Source organism: Onychostoma macrolepis, chromosome 13, assembly GCF_012432095.1.
Source record: "Onychostoma macrolepis isolate SWU-2019 chromosome 13, ASM1243209v1, whole genome shotgun sequence".
NCBI lineage: Eukaryota > Metazoa > Chordata > Actinopteri > Cypriniformes > Cyprinidae > Onychostoma > Onychostoma macrolepis.
This window is the reverse complement of record NC_081167.1, coordinates 13003558-13022823: the sequence shown is the minus strand read 5'-3', so window position 1 is coordinate 13022823 and position 19266 is coordinate 13003558. Positions and strand designations below refer to the sequence as shown.

Below are 19266 nucleotides of genomic sequence, written 5' to 3'. Positions count from 1 at the left end.
GTCTGCTTATCCCATAACATCTCTTATCACACCTTTTCTTGGAGTGCTTTAGTGCCTGTTCTCGACGGACATGTGTTTTGTGGACAAACAGGCAGATCTGCTAATGAGTTTACAAGATCAGATTTCTCTAGGCAACAACATTTGTTTTGAGGGTGATTTTTTTTTTTTTATTTTTTTTTTGTTAACGGAACATCTGCTTCTCAGACCACTTTGACATTCTCCATGTTTTTGGCCGCAATTTCACAGTCCAAAAGTACTGCATTTTATTACACTGGAAAACAGTTCTTTAGCTAGCATATTGCGTTGATCTGTGTTTAATGCGAAACATGATTGCCATGGAAGGATATTAACAGTCAGTCTTTAACAACTGAAAATCCACCATATATGCATCCTCCAAACATTAGTTATAGAATAAGGTTCTCTACGCTGTTTCATGTTTTCTATTCTTCATTACCAGCTAAATTGGCCTCATGATGAAGCAAGTTGATTTGTAATGTGTCCCAGAATGATTAAAACAAAAGATATTGGGATAAAGTATCATGATCCACATCATCTCAGACCCACTTCTTACTATTTTCCCATTGGTTGTGTAATTTCAAACACAAACACTCTCTGAAAGTAAACCACTGTGTCCAAATATGAGGGAAATATATCGTCTATGTCTTTGTTTATTATTTCTGCCTGTTCTTGTGTTAGTGTGTGACTGTGTGTATTCATGTGAGCACAAGGGAGGTTGAATGTGTATATTGAGTTAGCTATAAGAGGTCTGTGGGCTTCTCGGTCTGTTTAATATACTGAATTTGTATTCACACAAACACAATGACACACTAGTGCACGCAAAGACAACTTGAGAGCATTAGATCTTACTCACTCACACTGTAAATTTACACAGAAAAGTACACAGAACAGGCAATACATGTCGTACACTCCCAAACCACCATAAACTGTCATTGCTGCTCTTTTAAATGTTGGGTTTTCCCCTAATTAAAAAGAAAATTAGAGAACACTGTCTTTTGACCTCTTGAAGTTTCTCATCATCCTTTTACAACCATAAACGGGCTGGTGTTTCAGAAGTCACATGCTCAACAATTCATCAAAAGAGCTTTGAATCTATTTAGGTTGTAGATGGAGTCAATGAGCTATTTGAGTAGTTTTTCTAAAGTGTTGAATTCCCATCATGTCCATTGCTATAAATGGTTTTATTTTAATTGTAATAATTGTTAGATGCAATGTACTTATTGTGTTCATGTTGAACTTCAAAATGCTGCTATTGAGGTGGTACATGCTTAAGGGTAAGGTTCTGTGGGCTAAGATATAGGAGTAGGGTCGATTAGTGTAATTGCAGATCTAACTACAGAAATTAATTACAGATGTGATTACAGAAAGGTGTTTTCAAACACAAGTACAATGTAAAAACATGTATGTGCACAATAAGTAAGTATAACAACCACCCTATTTTTTTTTTTCCTATAATCCATTTTACTCTGATGTGTATTGAAGCCTGCTTCCGTCACTGAATAAAAAATGTAAAAGGTACTTGAGACTTTTTCTCACAATTCTGACTTTTTTCCTCAGAATTGTGAGATATAAACACACAATTACAAGTTAAGTCAGAATTACGAGATATAAACTTTACATCGTGCAATTCTGAGTGTATAACACACAATTGCAAGTTATTAAGTCAGAATTGTGAGATATAAACTCGCAATTTTAATAACATAAAAATTATTATTTTTATGTTCCCCGGGGGGGGGGGAACTGGTATAAACTAGCAATTGCGAGGTATAAAGTCCAGTTCCCCCCCCCGGAACTGGACTTTATACCTCGCAATTGCTAGTTTATATCTCACAATTCCAAGAAAAAAAGTCATAAAGTTTTTATCATGCATTTCTGAGAAAAAAAAGTCATAATTGTGAGATGTAAATTCGCAATTGCGAGAAAAATATTCTCACAGAATTGTGAGAAATCGCAATTAACTTTTTTAGTTTTATTCAGTAGTGGAAATGGGCTTCCGTAGATGTATGCCACGATACAAAAGAAAAAATCTATTGCTACTTCTATTTCATTGCAACTTTAAATATGAGTAAAATTAATTGTTTTTCTCCAAAGCCTCTATGGTGAACTGTAACTAGTACATGAAAATGAAAATGTTGCAAAAGTGGAGGTGGTGTTCGTTGTAATGAGTTCTTCCAAATGAAGAATTGCACATTCTTCTTAGCAGGTCTCAAGCACTGGTATAACTTCTTCCATATGGATACTGGTCCCAATGCAAGACAGACAAAGGCTTGTCAGAATTCCCTGCTTGCTCCTAATTTTGGTCAGTTTTGAATTTGGCCTTGTGGTTTTCTTTGCTTTGAATTCCTTCTCCATTTTAGAAAACCGCCTCCAAAGTGTGAAAAGTTCGGCTGGATTAACTTTATCAATTCCCTGCACTTAATGGAAAACCCCTGTGAGAGGACTTTGAAGTGTCACAGATGCTTTCCAATGAAAACAGCCTCAGACCTTCTCTCCGTGTCTCTTGAGGCAAAGCAATCCACTGGCTGCCTTTTTATTCTGCCGTCTCTTTTTTCCCCCTCAGACCAGCATGAACACCGCAAAGTATTTAGGGTTACCGTTTGATTGCCAATGACACAACGTTGGCCTTGCAAAGCGGCTTGTTTTTGGAAAGTGACTGAGACAGCACGATTTGTTGCTGAGATATCTAATAGATTTAGACTTTCTTGACATTTCGAAAGACACGGAGTAGAACTTTTACCGTTTTAATTATTTTCAAAGTGACCGTGGCGATTTAGTGAACTTTTAATACATTTCAAAATTGCGATTGAATCAAGTCAACATACTAGAAAAAACATCTTCAAGGTGTATGATTTCGTTTTCAGAGCCCAGGTCAAGAACAGAGCTCTTCCTTTTCCTTTCTTGCATAAACACACGTTCTAAGACTGTGGTCACTCTTTCCAGCACGACGTGTCACAGAGTTTGCTAAGGGCAGCGCTGGATGGGGTGGTGCAGGAGTGTGTGAGCTTCGTGGGAGTGGACATCAACATCTGTTCAGAGACGCTGATGAGGTAGAGGCCAAATACTTTCCAGCAGGAGTCACAACATGGCAACTTCTCACTCGCCTCCCCGTTATTGCTTAGCGCTCTGTTTAGTCTGACACCCTACACGTCGCGCACACACACACACTCAGAGACGCACACACCGTAACATCTTTTCACATCCCCACTACACACAAACATTGTGATCTACATACACAAACATTGCCGCTCGCTAACATATACACAAATTGAGATATATAGCCTCGAATATTAGTCACATAAACTTACAGAAACACCGAAATGTACACATTCATTACATCCACTCGCTCTGCCTAATACCTTGTAGGATTTCGTGAGTAATTGCAAATTGTTTGCATTACGGAAAACAGTGATTTGGAATAATATATTTCCGGAATACAATCAGGATCATGTCTACATGCCCTAGATGTGCCTTTGAAATGTTAGCTTTCATTTACACAGCTTATTCTTTAAAAAAAAATCCTTAGTTCAACACGAGAAGTTAGTATAAGCGAGTTTAAAAAATATTTTGATGAAAGCAGGTACACGTTCATGTTTCATCAATGCATTCATTCAGATACATGTAAGCATTAGAATGAAATACGCACATTTCACAAATATCAGATTTATATATTTAACTCTTTAGGATTATGCCTTTGACTTATGGTGTACTTAGACACCCATACATCACTATACTGAGCTGGAAAGCTGTGTGATCCCATTAACATGCAGGGTTAAATGCTCGTGAGGTAGGCTGGGATCAGGTCATCTGTTTACCTGACTTTAAATGAGCTCTCAGTACCAGAGCTCCAGACGACGTGTTCGTGGCTCCAGTGTTATTCACCCCTTATTTATAAGTGATGACATATAATGTTTACATAGCTGCTTTTAGGGGAGCTGCCACTTCGAATTGCCCATACCGTCTCACAAAAAAATTGTCTCAATGCCTTTCTGTTTTGTATGGAAAGGTCAAAAAGATTATGAGATCTTAGGTAGCCATTTGGTAATTCTGCTGGAAAATGTTCTCAATAATTTACTAATATCGGACTTCTTGTTTGTGAATATGTACGAATTACATAAAAATGAAAAGGAATTTCCATGGCCTTGGGTGGACTTTTAAAGCGAAGCTCTTCATCCAGGTTGTGTGGTTAATGCTGGGTATTAACATATAAAGCAATGACTAATTCCAAAAACAAACAGGAGTTGAACCGGCGGGAAGATGTGAGAGATTAAATTTAGTTTTTTTGAACCGAATAACTGTTATATCTGACTCAAGAATCACTTAAATCACTTAAATCTCATTGCGACCTAAGAAGTTTAGTCGCGTTAAGCATAAAAGGTGTGTTTAAGAATTACATTTCTGAACGTCAGAGAACAATAGCAAAACTTGCTAGCCTATAGCACATTAGCAAAAAACCTGAAAAAATTTAGAAAACAACAAACATTTTTAAAACATATTTGTTTTGAACGCTCAATTAAGATTTTCCAGTCACATTTTATTTTAAGATACAATTCTCACTATTAACAAGCCATTAACTTTGACTTTTGCCTCAATAAACTTATCATTTGCAGCTTATTAATAGTTAGTAAGGTAGTTGTTAAATTTAGGTATTGTGTATGATTAGGGATGTAGAATATTGTCATGCAGAATGTGTGCTTTATACGTACTAATAAACAGTCAATATGTAATAATAGGCATGCTAATAAGCAACTAGTTAATAGTGAGACTTGGTCCCTGTACTAAAGTGTTACCAATTTCCCTTTTTTTGTTTTGTCAGGCACATAGCAGGTCTGAACGCAGGGCGAGCACGCAGTATTATGGACTGGAAAGAAAAGAACGGGCGTTTTCTCAACAGAGAGCAGCTGAAACTGGTCAAAGGCCTCGGTCCTAAGAGCTTCCAGCAGTGTGCTGGTTTCATCAGGATCAACCCCGAGACAGTACGCAGGTATGCGTCCAAATCATGACACTTCTACAGTTACATGTTTTTGCACCAAACTGCCTTTATATCACGTAGGGCATGGCTGTGCAACCCTGTTCCTGGAGATCTACCATCCTGCAAAGTTCAACTCCAACCCTGATCAAACACACATGAACCGGCTAATTAATCTCTTAGGCAGTACTTGATAATTACAGACAACTGTGTTGGACCAGGGCTGGAACTGAAGTCTGCAGGTAGGTAGATCTCCAGGAACAGGGTTGGGAACCCCTGACGTAGGGGGTAGTGGGAAGATGTGTCGCCCCCTTAACCTAACATATTTGTGCATTATTTTTATCATATATTGTATAATATATTTATAAAAGGTCAGTGTGTAAAATTATGTAAATTATTTGTCTAAACATTAGCTGTGAATTATAATATTAAACATTTTTCATTTTTTGGTTAATGTGTCAGTGGCTCAAACAGTAGTAATGGTGAGCTTTGCCTCCAAATGGACAAAATGCAATTACAATAGTTAATTCATATTAATTAAATGAATGTAATTATTATTAATAATAATTATTAATGCTATTAATGCCACAGGTGCTATTAAGTAATGTTGAAAAACCTTCGACTGCATTAAAATTTTCTAAATATTAAACCTGGATGACTGATAAAAATGTAATTATTGTGCAGCAAATAAGGATTTGGAAAATGATTGTTTAATGAATAGTTTTACTCTTTTACTTATTTTCTCATTTGTATTAATCTTTTTGGGGCAAAGTGAGGCAAGTTGTATCACTTGACCATTTTTTTTTTCTTCCCATAATTTTATGGATATATGTAATAGATGCTTTCATCTCATCTTAATAGATAATCTTATAATCTTATACATATGTATTATAATGCATCAGGATATCATCATCAGATATATCTAATTTCTTGTAGAATGCAACTAAAAAGTTGCACAGCTTACTCCAATCTCTAGAGAACGAAGAAGAAATACTTACAATTTATAGGTCACAAATCACATGTAAAAGCAAATTTATAATTCAGACATTTTACCCTCAGTGTTTTTGTAATTGTGTCAAGCAGTGTCTGTTCTGGAGGGAACGAAGACCTCAAGGTTCCTCTGAAACAGACAGCTGAGAAGAAAAAAGTCAAAGGCTCTGGGAGCACCTCTAACCAGTTTAACCCACTGGACCAAACCTGCATCCATCCCGAATCCTACAGCATCGCCTTGAGGTGAGAACAGAGCGTGGCACTAAACTATCACGTTACTGCACAACTGCAGATGATCATTGGATCTGCTTAAGGATTGACCCAAGTGGTAACAAGTGTTTACCTCAAGTGGGAGCATCTGGCCCTGTGTTGCTCAGTGTGAGAGTTGTGCGAGCTGCTGGCGCTCATATGAAAAGCACATTCAGCGTGTGCTCAGCACTCTCTGGCAGTGAATGACGCTCTCCCCGCAGCTGTGCTGCTCAAGTCTGTTTAGACTACTCCAATCTGACACTTGTGCCTGTTGCTTCCAGAAGATGTGCGCACGGATGCCCTGTGGTTTGGATTTGCTTGCGTGCATGACAGCTGCAAGTTAAATCAAAATCAGTGTGTGCATGTGAAAGAGGTTTTTGAAAATTGAATATGAACCGTGGGCAAGGCATCCGAATGCTGTGGAATTTGGAGGATTTATTGGTGAATGGCAACTATAATTTAGGAACAAGACATTCATTCACTGCCTATTACTCACTTTTTCATTTCCTTCATAGCTGATGTCGTACTTTGGCTTCAGTTGTAGTACAGTGTGTGTACTTGTGCAATTACACTTCATTTTGTGACTTTGCATGTGTACATGTGCAGTTGTGTACAAACATCTGAGACCACACTGAAAATCTGGATTTTTTTCCCCAGTTAAACCTGGAAATAAACAAAGTTGCCAAAACTGATTTTATAAAAAAGTTAAACAAAGAAAGTTATGACTTTAAGAAATATTGAAGACTCTATACTATTTGTAGGCCAGCATTTTATATTGAATATGAATTGTATATTGTATATTATAAATTTAAATAGAATTAAATCAAATTAATGAAATTAGAATTAAATAGAATTATATAAATTAATAGAATTAAAATGATTGATATATTATTTAAATATAATTAAAATTGAATTTAGATGGATGGATAGATAGATAGTTTGTAATTTACAAATCATATTGCATAATAATCACTATAATTAATATATATATATATATATATATATATATATATATATATATATAAAAATGAAATTAGTATGAATTAAATAGATTTAAAATTGAAGTTTTCACCCCTCTGTATATGTATGTGTGAATCGTATGCGTGTCCATCCACTCCTTCTCTGCCTGATCTGTCGTCAGAGGCGCCTTTTAGGGTCAGAGGTCTAATAAAGCCACTTAGGGGCATGGAGTGGGGGAATAATCACCCTGTCATATTCTCCCTCCTCTCCTCTCCTTCTGTTTGTTTTCATTTCTCTCCGTTAGGCTTCATTTCCGACTAAACCAGGCAGAAATGCCTCCCTTGCAGTCCCCTGTATTATCACCATTCTCTATCGTTACCAAATGCTGCGCTAATGGACATTTCTCCACTCCAATTGTCATCATGAGCCCAGGCATATTTTTCTTGGAGTTACGGGATTTGATTAAACATGGCCACCAGCAGTGCTGAGTTGGTAATGTAGCGCCCAGCTAATGTAGCGGACTTTAAACAAGGGTTTCTAGGGGGCTTGGGAGGAATTCTGGGTATTGCTAATAAAATGTATCAAATATGTTGCGAGTTTCAGCCAGGGCTGGAATCATAAGGCTAATGATGCGAGCAGAACCGTCTGAGCGATGTCTTTATAATGATGATGACAAGCTTGACATATTCCCAACAATCTGTAACCCATTTATGCACTGGGTTCATCACTCTTGTCCTCTGTTTCACCAGCTCATTCTCTTTCCCTTTGCAAATTATTGGACAGGCCTTTTCACTTCCTCTCTCATTCTCATTCATATAAATGCAGCAGTTAATGAGAATAGAAATGAAATGGAAAAACGCCCCTCACTGCATCCTTGACTGGTTTGCGCTTAATATTTGTGAAGTCAGGACAGGAGGTGGCTTAAATCAGTCACACGTTGTGCTTGTGAAAACATGCAGCTTGTCTCCCTCCATTTCGTGAGTGATTTCGTTGCACGTCGAGCGCTTTGCGAAGCGTGGGCCAGTGGACGGTAATGGCGGATCATGTTGCTCTAATGTGATGAACTTGATACCCTTAGCCCCACCACTTCCCACTCATACACACACAAATACGCATACACAATATGTAGCACTGACCCCCTGATGGACCATCTCTAGTATTTAAGTATTAGCTGTGAAACAAAGGTTGATGTTAGCTCTTATTGGAACCTCCTACCAAAATAAACCAGTTTCTGTGACGTGCCATTTTATTATAGCCAAGAACTGATAGCACTTTCTTTGTTCTTCCGTAATTTGCAAGAGCATGAAGGGGAAGGTAGTGATCAACCATGGTATTTAAAACATTAAATGTTGTGTTAATACTACAAGTATGATAATATCTTAAATAATCCAGTGGCAATAACTATATGATGTGTGTTTCCCATACAACAATGTAACTTGCTGATTAACTACCAGTATGTTGGATAAATTAACCAACTAGTCTTGACTTTACCAATTTCCCAAAACTGAAGTAGCATTGTCACACCTTCATCGACTCCATCGTCGATGTGTTTGCCATTTTGGAATGGCCAGCATGTCATCACTCAAAGTAAAAATAAAGAAGTTTTCCAAGATGCCACAACATTGCACAACCTCTGATTTAAAAAAAACGCTGAGATTTAAATTCCAGAAGAAATGGGAATGTGTTGGTTTATGTTTTTATATGTATTGACTCAATATTACAGGTTTTTAAACTATGGTAACTGTAATGTGTTTGATAATGGCTTAGTCTTGTTGTATTGCAAAACCATCTGCTAAAGTCTATTGCAGATATAGATATTCAAAAATGCATACTGTATATTCTTTAGTTCTCATGGACCAGCTTTGACCGTTCCAATATAGTGGACGCCTTGCGTATAGAGGCTCATAGAAAGAACCACTAATGAGGCATCTATTTATATACAGTAGTCAACATTTGAAGTGGATCAAAAAAGTTCATAAAGGTTGTCCTAAAACAAGAACGCATTTTGGTTTTAGGTTTTAGGACAACTTTGATGAAAGGTTTTGATCCACTTCAAATGTTGACTAGTGTATATATCTGTGGTCTCAATAATATAGGACTGTTGTTAATGGCATCATGCGCAGGTGGTGGAGTGATAATAACTACTAATTAATTAATTTGAGATCTCAGAGAAGGTGCTGTAATGAACATGGCACCTGATGATTACTGAACTATTTTTTTTTTTTTGCCTGTCGTTTTGCTTTATTTGATGTTTGATTCATCACAGGTTTGTCATACTTTGCCATTTCCTTATGCATTTATGCACATGGGTACTCTTCAAAAACTATGCTGATTGTTAACATGATAAAATATAAACAGTAGATTGAAACGGACAAGAGCTGAAGTTTGTGATACTGTTTGTGAAAAACTATGGTTTCAGAAAACATTGTTGAAGTATGTTGGTTACTTACAACCATAGTTAGCTAAAGACATGCAAAAAAATTAGTTTGTCAGTGTTTGTTTTTTGGATTCCATAAAAAGATGCTGTTAGACACATCAGTCTGCAGTAATTGCTGATCAACAGTAAGTTCTTTATACTTTTTGTACAGTTATGGTTATAAACTCTCTCGTCACTTTCCTACATTACTAAAAAACTCGAAAACACAAAATAAACGAAGTTAAAGATGAATTTAACTTATATCATTATTTATTTTTTCAAAATTTCTATAGTTAAAGGGATAGTTCACCCAAAAATGAAAATTCTGTCATTAATTACTCACCCTCATGTCGTTCCAAACTCATAAGACCTTCGTTCATTATCGGAACACAAATTAAGATATTTTTTGTGCTCAAAGGAAAAAAATAACAACTTCATTCAACAATTCTTCTCCTCCAAATCACATCTTCCGCCATTATGGAGAGTACCTCTGCATGTAAACAACGCATGCGCGTGCTGCTGCTTACTATACATTGAACACGCATGCACTGCGTCGTGGTACTCTCCGTAATGGCGGAATATGTGATTTGGAGGAGAAGAATTATTGAATAAAGTAATTATTTTTGTTTTCTATGCGCACAAAAAGTATTCTTGTAGCTTCGTAAAATTGCGGTTGATTCATTGATGTCACATGGACTGTTTTACCGATGTCCTTACTACGTTTCTCTGCCTGGGAACATTTCAGTTGCATTGCTGCCTATGCAGGGTCAGAGAGCTCTCGTATTTCATCAAAAATATCTTAATTTGTGTTCCGAAGATGAACGAAGGTCTTGCGGGTATGGAACGACATGAAGGTGAGTAATTAAGGACAGAATTTTCATTTTTGGGTGAACTATCCATTTAATGCAATAATATCATTACCATATTGCATAATCATGTAGAAAAAAATCTGATATTGTAGCAGCCCCAGTACTGATGTATAGAAATGTTTCACTTGAATATAAAAATTTTGTCATTATTTGCTTGTCCTCATGTCATTTCATAGCTCTGTGACTTTTTTCTGTGGAACACAAAAGAAGATATTTAAGTAAATGGGTATGGATGCTGTCAAGCCCCAAAATGACAAAAAAGCACCATAAAAGTGCTTTATATGACTGTTGCACTGTGTTCCAAGTCATTTGATGTGTGTGAGAACTGGACCACTGAAAATCTTTTAAATTAATTGTGCTATTGTTAGAAATGTCGCATCAGGTTTAAGGTAAATTATGACAATTTGCGTTCTTCGGTGAACTATTCCTTTGAGTACTTTTCTGTCTTTAACAACCAAGCAACACACACATCCATTCCGGCATTATGAGCATTGCCAAGTGAGTCTGAGGAAGTGAATAGCTCTTCGTCGTTTTCAGTGCAGAATTAGTAACTCGTTTTTCTCAGTCACTGAATCATCGGAGGGTTGATATCAAATATCTTACATTCACTGATGATAACGAATTAACTTCAGGGTTACTGCTAAGGGGACCACACACTAAAGCAGCCTCATTGTGTCTGGATAGCCTCTATCTGTAGGCCCACCCAGTAGCTTATGGTGTGTGGAACAGAGGCCTCCTCCACAATGCTCCACGGCGGAGCTGCTTTTCATTATGCCCGGAGGATATGGCCGACTCCGCTCTTCTGGATCCAAAAGAGCAGGAGCACTGGTACCCCCTAAACACTAACACACCAGAGGGTAACATAAGCCCAGCTGAGACCCCCTCCAGAAACCTGAGCCCTTGGGCCAATTGCCCGCCACCGCCACACTCACACTGTAGCTGTTCATAAATCACTCAGAGCTCAGCTCTGCAACCTCCTCTCTCTCTCTCTCTCTCCATCTCTATTCTGTCCTTGTGCCAACTCTGGCGCTCCAGAGGGACAGCTGGAGGGAAGCACAGTGTCCCTGACCAACATCACGGAAATCTGTGCAGGACCAGTTTAGGATGATGGGTAGTTGCCATTGGGCAATATGAGTGCTTGTGTAATTTGTTGAAATTGGTAGAAGTACAGGGTGCAGGTATATGTGTGAAAGTAATTTACAAGCAGGCGTTGTCAGGACACTAAGCTTGTGTCTGACTTTTCAATTAATTTTCCGCTGGAAATTTGGTTGTTGTTTTTTTTCTTTTTTTTTTCTTTTTTTCTTGTATCATTATTAACATTGACCATATGTTGAGCTAATGTGGAATGGAATTTTCGGTAATTTGTTTGCAGTTGATGTATCTTTAGTTCTGTCATAATATACATTGTTAACCTGGTAATACTTTACAGTAAGGTTTCATTTGTTAATGTTTCTTAATGGATTATTATAAACGATCACTTTACAGCATTTATTATTCTAGGTTAATTTTAATTATATATTGTTAAATACATATGCTAATACATTTTTAACTTTTAAACTTGTGTTGTGATTATTTTATGAACAAACATGAATAAATAATAAAAAGTATTGTTAAAGGGATAGTTCACCCAAAAATGAATATTCTGTCATTAATTACTCACCCTCATGTCATTCCAAACCCGTAAGACCTTCGTTCACGAGAGTACCACAACACTTATGCATGCATACCTCTGCTTGCAAACAAGGCGCAGTGCATTCGGGTTCTACATCAGAACCCTGGCTCCTGCATCAGCAGCACCACACACATACTGTCGTGTATGGGCGTCAAAGACTGACACGGAAGAGAAGAAATTGTTGAATAAAGTCATTATTTTTGTTTTCCTTATGCACAAAAAGTATTCTCGTAGCTTTATAAAATTATTGTTGAATCACTGATGTCACATGGACTATTTTAACGATGTCCTTACTACCTTTCTGGGCCTTGAATGTGGTAGTTGTGTTGCTGTCTATGCAGGGTCAGAAAGCTCTCGGATTTGATCAAAAATATCTTAATTTGTGTTCCGAAGATGAACAAAGGTCTTACGGGTTTGGAACGACATGAGAGTAATTAATGACAGAATTTTCATTTTTGGGTGAACTATTCCTTTAAAAGTTAATAAAATATTTTGTTGTTAAAAGTATTGTGAAAAGCTAATGCATTATTAATGTTAACAAATTGAACCTTATTATAAAGTGTTACCAATTATATAGTATATATTATATAGTGTATACTATGTGGATACCAGGAAGACTATGGACCATTTTGTTGAAGCTAAAAGGCATCCAAATAAAGATATTTTTTCTTTTATTTAGCAAGAGGATGCATCAAATTTTTATACATTGTTTATTTCAAATAAATGCTGTTCTTTTGAACTTCCTATTCATCAAAGAATCCTAAAAAATTTATCACAGGTTCCACAAAAATATTACCAGCACAACTGTTTTCAAAATTGCTGATTTGGTGCTCAAGAAACATTTCTTATTATTAACATATTAGAATGATTTGAGGACTTAATGACCGACAGTTCATCTTAATGCTTTAAATTCAGCTTTGCCATCACAGGAATAAATTACATTTTAAAATATATAGAAAAAGTTAAATTGTAATAATATTTGACAGTATTAGTGTTTTTACTGTATTTCCAATCAAATAAATGCAGCCTTGGTGAGCATAAGAGACTTATTTCATAAACATTACAAAATTCTTACCATTTGACCATTAGTGCTGTTCTTGCTGTGGAGGCTACAGAACATGCAATGTCACTTGAATAGTGTCTCGGTTCTGCGGTTCTTTCATCGAATCTTTTTCTTGAGAGACAAGCTGGAATTCATCCGGTGTGTGTGTGCGTGCGTGTGTGTCTGTTACTCTTTGCATTTTCATCACCTCATAACTCAAAGGCTATGATTTTTTTTTTTCACTAGATCTAGTTCTGCTGTAGAACTGTTAGATGTTTCAATGTGAGCATGAAAGGCTGCTTATGGCATTGCACTTCTGTGTTTATAGCTCAGTATTGGAAATGTCTGGGTTTGGGTTTGTTCCTAGTAGGTTTAACTCTTAGAAAACTCTGATGCAGAACTCTCTCAACAGTGTTTGTATGATAAGCATGATAACTTGAATCATGCAGCTTGTTGAGGTATGTTGTTACTTTTCACCTGTTAAACAATAAAAGCCACCTGAGCCATATTCTTAATAAATGCATGGATTATTCACAATATATTTCGTACATATGAATTTCTGGTTAAAATGATGAAGGATCTGTGTCTTGTCAATGTTTGACCACACACAGTTTAAAATTACGCTCTACCAGCATCCGTCCTGTCAAGGGTACACTTTTTCAGGAGGGTGAGTCGAGGAGGAGCAATGATCAGTATGTAAGCGTATTAGTGCTGTGTATCTGTTTGCAAGCTCGGACAGTGTGAAATTGTCTGGATACATACAATAGAGTGAGTGTGAGTAGATTTGCCTGTCACTGTTGCTGTCAAGCCCTCTGTCTGCAGCAGGAAATGGGTGGGGTTTGAACCCACCTGCCCTGTCAGTCACACAGAGGACAGCTGCGCTGGCGTCAGGCTGTCACGGCGACGGCCATCCATCAGCAAGCTGGCTCAGCAGGTCTGCCCCCTCCTTTTGCCAAAACTCACATTCCAGTAATGCCCAGGACCCCAGCATTCCACAGCCACCTCTGGACAGCTTGACCCCCTGATACAGGCTTGTTGCACACTCCAGTACGTGTGTGTCCCCGTAGAGGTTATATCACTCATTTGCACTGTGCTCTGATGAGAGAACAGTATTTAGGCACTAACTTTATGATTTTATACGGCAAACTGAGGAATTATGGACTGACCTTTTATCAGTATGTTATATTTACATTTAAAGCAACTTCCAAATATATAATGTTGTGATGCCTAAATTCACTTTATTCCATTTAGAATTTTTTTTTTTAGCTTAATAGTATAGAATATCGATTTTTGACCATTTATCAGTTATTATTGCCTATAATACAAAAATAATAATTGGTCTATTGGTATCAGCCAGAATTTTAATGTGGGAACATTTCTTATGGTTGTGAATTTTCTGAAATGATTCCACATATAAAAATTTGGAATTTTAATCTGTTTTATTATTTACATGGTTATTTTTCATTTTTTTTATTTTCATGGAAAAAAATTCAATTTTAATCCAATTATTCATAATTGTATTTATTTTGCAAGCATACACAGGACAAAACATTACAGACAAATGTCATGCTGTCTGAAAATGTTTGGCACTCTAAATTTTAAATCCTTGTTTTACTAATTGCAATATGAAATTATTAATGAATTTACAAAACAACAGGGGCCAAGAATGCTGCACTTGTCTTTTCACGTAGTCAAACTGTTTTGACTGTTTTAATGACTTAGCCCAGTTAATTAATGAATTAATTTATTTTAAAATTAATTGTTTTGGTTTTAATTAACTTGTGCATATTAAATTTAGTTACACATTATTTCATGTTCTTCAAGCAGGCATTTTAGTGATGGTTATGAGCAGAACTGTGGTTTGATCTGTTAAGGTGGCAAATAAAGTAATAATAATTATCAAAATTTATTATAGTCTGTAGTGAAGAAATATATGGGTTTCTTTTGAACCACAGATAAAATCTGTTTCAAAATCAGCTTTCAGTATTTGAACTTTTAGTACTGGCTGTACACACCCCCAAACTAAGAACAAAACTCTAAACTCTGAGAAATGTGGCATTAAAAATGGAAAGAAATGCTATGTAAGTTCCAAAACCAAAGTTTTGTTAATTTAATGCTAAAGCACTGATCTAGACAGCTCTTTTTTGAGGTATCGGGAAAACCTAGAAGTTTTTTTTGTTTTTTTTTACCTGTAATTTTAGTGCAATTCAAACAGAATCGAATACATTATTTGCCTAAAGATTCCCACCCATACATGTGCTGTGTATTTACATGCATTTTTCGATTTGTAGTATATGTCCCTAACAGACCTACTATGCAGCACAATATAAAGCTGAAGATTAACCACTGTCTCAGTGTTACAGTTCATGATCACATCATGAATATAAAGGCTCATCCTGAGCTTATGGTCTGTGCCAAGTAATAGGCCATGTCTGGATCTTTTTTGCTGGCTGTGTTTGCTCTGTGTTCCTGCTTCACTGCTCAAGCCTCAGCACTAACCTTTTCCTTTTATGTTTGGCGCTCACAAGGCGGTTAGATTTATGGAGGGAGACAGAGTCTTCATCTCTGGGACTCTAGAAATCAAGATTTAGGGCATAATTACTCTCACCTCCCCTCCTCTATCTACCTCCTCTCCCAGTCTTTGCTCTCCTCCACTCCGTGTGTCGGCCTTCAGGCTCCTCGCTGGTGTCAGGGGAGTTCCTCCACGTGCACTGGGCTCCGAGAAGGGCTATTAAAAAGTCATTCATTAAGACACCACCTCCCATGGTCCTCAACAGACCTCACTGCCTTAACACAGCATCTGAAAGTGTATGTGTTTGCATGTGGAGTGTTTCTGATTAAGATTGAAAATTTTACATAAGGTTTTATATGAAATGTCCTTAAAAACTTAATTTCTTCACTTGTCAAGGCAGTAATTGTATGTTCTTGCTCTCTTCATATAGGTTCTTGTCTCAAATAGGGGGCAGTTTGGATCAGATGGGCAGTGCTGCGCTCAGGCAGAGTATTGAGAGCAGTGTTAAGAGCAGAGGTCTAGATGTCTTGGCCAAATCTCTGGACACCACACCTGAGACTCTTCAGCTCATTGTGGATGGGCTCACTCAGCCACCTGGCTTTGACATTCGTCAGGGTAAGTGTCTATCTATGATGTGCCCACACTTTCCTCTTCATAAAGGACAGTATAAACCAGGGTTCCTCAAATCTTTCCCTGGAGGGCCAATCTGCTGCAGAGTTTAGCTCCAACCCTGATCAAGCTCACCTACCTGTGATTTTCTAATGATCTTGAAGACACTGATTAGCATGCTCAGGTGTGTTTGATTAGGGTTAGAGCTAAACTCTGCAGGAAAGTGGATCTCGTGGGCCAGATTTGAGGATCCCTGGTATAAACTTTGTTTCTGAAGATTTATGCAGGCCTCATCGATAAAGATTGCTCACTGACCTGGGTCACTTAACTCTGTCACTTTCCCTTTTTGGGCCCACAATCATATTTCTTGATTTTGTACATTCATTTTCTTGACAACTGCTTATTATGTTCAAGTTCTTACATCATCATTGTTCAGCAGAAGTGTTTATAGATTTATGGAGTTACATCATAGCTGTGATTTCCAGCTTGACGCAAATTGCAAAAGAAAAATACATTTCTAAAAATTAAAAATGTATAATTTTTTTGTGTTGGTTCCAGTGAAAATCACAACTACTGACTCACAACTACTGTTGATGAGCCCTTTTTTGGTTAATCAAATGGATCATTCACCCAGATTACAGACTGTTTAGCACAAGTTTAGCTGAGTGTCTGGACAGCTTTTCCAACACACTTTCATGGCGATCCATAACATTTAAAAAATTTGGTGAATGTGTTGCGAAGTTGTTCTGTATTGATTTGTACATTCTCTTTCGTACGAGCTGAAATCATTGAATGCAACTCATCTTTTAGCATTAAAAAATACTGTCAGGATTTATTAAAGACACGCAGTTAGCACTGAAAAGTTGTGGATTTTTGTGGCTGAAAATATTGCACATGCATTAGTAGGAGTTTCTCTTTCAGAAACAAAATTTATGAGAGGAGAGTATTTAAATTGATTCATGCAACGCAATTTACTAAGGTTTGCTGTAGTCAATCAAATAAGGATGTCTTAGCCCACTTTGCGCTTCACATGGCTGTGATTGTTGCTTCCAGGAGGAGGCACTGCAGAGAACAGAGAGCACGTGTAGAAGGAGAGAATTTTTTCCACCGGTATTAATTTATTTTGAATGCCAGAGGAAGGCATTATCTGAACATGTCCTTACGCTAATTTGCGCTGCTCTTGGTACTAGATTGCGTTGGTCATTATGGAAAAGAGATGTTGCATCTGTGTTCTTTCAAAGGGTTAGTCCACCCCAAAATTTAAATTCTTTCATTAATTACTCACCCTCATGTCATTCCAAACCTGGAAGACCTTCGTTCATCTTCGGAACAAAAAATAAGATATTTTTGATTAAATCTGAGAGCTGGCTCGTGCACCAGCAGCACCAGACGCTTGCATCGTGGCATTCTTGTGAATGCGTGTCGAAAACTGACACGGAAGAGAAGAAATTGTTGAATGAAGTCATTATTTTTGTTTTCTTTGCGCACAAATGTATTCTTGTAGCTTCATTGAATCACTGATGTCACATGGACTGTTTTAACAATGTCTTATATCTTTCTGGGCCTTGAATGTGGTAGTTGCGTTGCTGTCTATGCAGGGTCAGAAAGCTCTCGGATTTAATAAAAAATATCTTAATTTGTGTTCCGAAGATGACCAAAGGTCTTACGGGTTTGGAATAACATGAGTGTGAGTAATTAATGACAGAATTTAAATTTTTGGGTGAATTAAGTTGAGCATTGTCAGTAGATCACCTGCAGAACTTTCCACTTGCATTGGTGTTTTTTGGAATTGCGCTCTTGTGCTAATTTGCCTTGTTTAGTAAATCTGGCCCAAAGTTGACAACTCAAAAAGTTGTTTTCTCATGAGGTTGGATTGACTTTTCCATTCAATGGAAGTGGATGGTGACCATTAGCTTTTGAGCTGTTATGCTAAAAAAGGATGAAAAGGCACCCTAATCGCATAATAAAAACCCAAATCATACACTATATTTAAGGTCAGTACAATGGCTTTGTGTGAGGAAAAGACTGAGTTTATTATGCACAGATAATCTTGCTCGATGGCTTTGGAGATTCGTTAAATGAAAACGAGGAGCTAGGACATTGTCCTATAAATATCTCCTTTTGTATTCCACCAAAGAACGTAGATCATACAGATTCGTCAGGCGGCTAAGTAAATGCAAAATTTTCATTTTGTGTTGCTTTAATAGACACAATAGACATGTAGGTTAACTCTACACAATATAGACAGGCTAATGCAAACTAAGTGCATGGACGTTTTAAATTTTCTATAACGTGGTTTGGATTGTAGCCTGTGGCTAGGTTTTGAAATCAGTTTAGCACAGCAGAAACCAAAGTATCAAAGTTCTTTCTCAACATGGCCGCTGTGCAGATCATAGACAATGCTGGCATCTCATACTCTTTTTCTCCCTCTCATCTAACACTTCTCCTCCCGTCTCCCCTGAGTCCGTCTCTTGTCTGTGAGATGACTGGGAGGCGCTCCAGGCTTTTGAAGCCTTGCCGCGTAATTTGGGGGAAGACCCACATTATTAAAGCAGACCTGCCGACAGATATATCATTAATGAGAGAGAAAGCTGCGTAAAGAGGAAAGCAGAGTAGCCTTGATCCCAGCGCTAAAATCCCCCAGTGACTCGCCGAGTGAATAAAAACGACCAAACAACAAACGCCTCTTCTGGTTTTAATGTTAAGTTCAGACATCTGAGAAGACATTGTTTTCCTTCTGCGGGTGTTGATAGTAAATGTTATGTTTCATTAAAGGTGACAGGATTATAATTGAGATGAATGTCTTAACGTGTTTTCAGGGTTGGGGAGCATAGTTCATTATATGCAGAGAAAGGTTTTCTTTGGGAATGGGAGGGGTTTTTATTTCCACACTTGAAAAAGATTATGGCAATGCTTATTGAAGTCGAATTAAGACTCTTGTGGAGGAAAAACTCTATTTATAG

The 19266-nt window shown here is 37.3% G+C and overlaps 1 protein-coding gene across 1 annotated transcript in view; it reads left to right on the top strand.

Moving 5' to 3' along the window:
• srbd1 (S1 RNA binding domain 1) overlaps nt 1-19266 on the top strand; it is a 113792-nt gene that overhangs the window by 40128 nt on the left and 54398 nt on the right. The window contains exons 17-20 of the mRNA XM_058795612.1: nt 2959-3065; nt 4832-4999; nt 6065-6217; nt 16125-16309. Of these exons, the coding sequence (XP_058651595.1) occupies nt 2959-3065; nt 4832-4999; nt 6065-6217; nt 16125-16309 (613 nt within the window). The remainder of the gene's footprint in view (nt 1-2958; nt 3066-4831; nt 5000-6064; nt 6218-16124; nt 16310-19266) is intronic.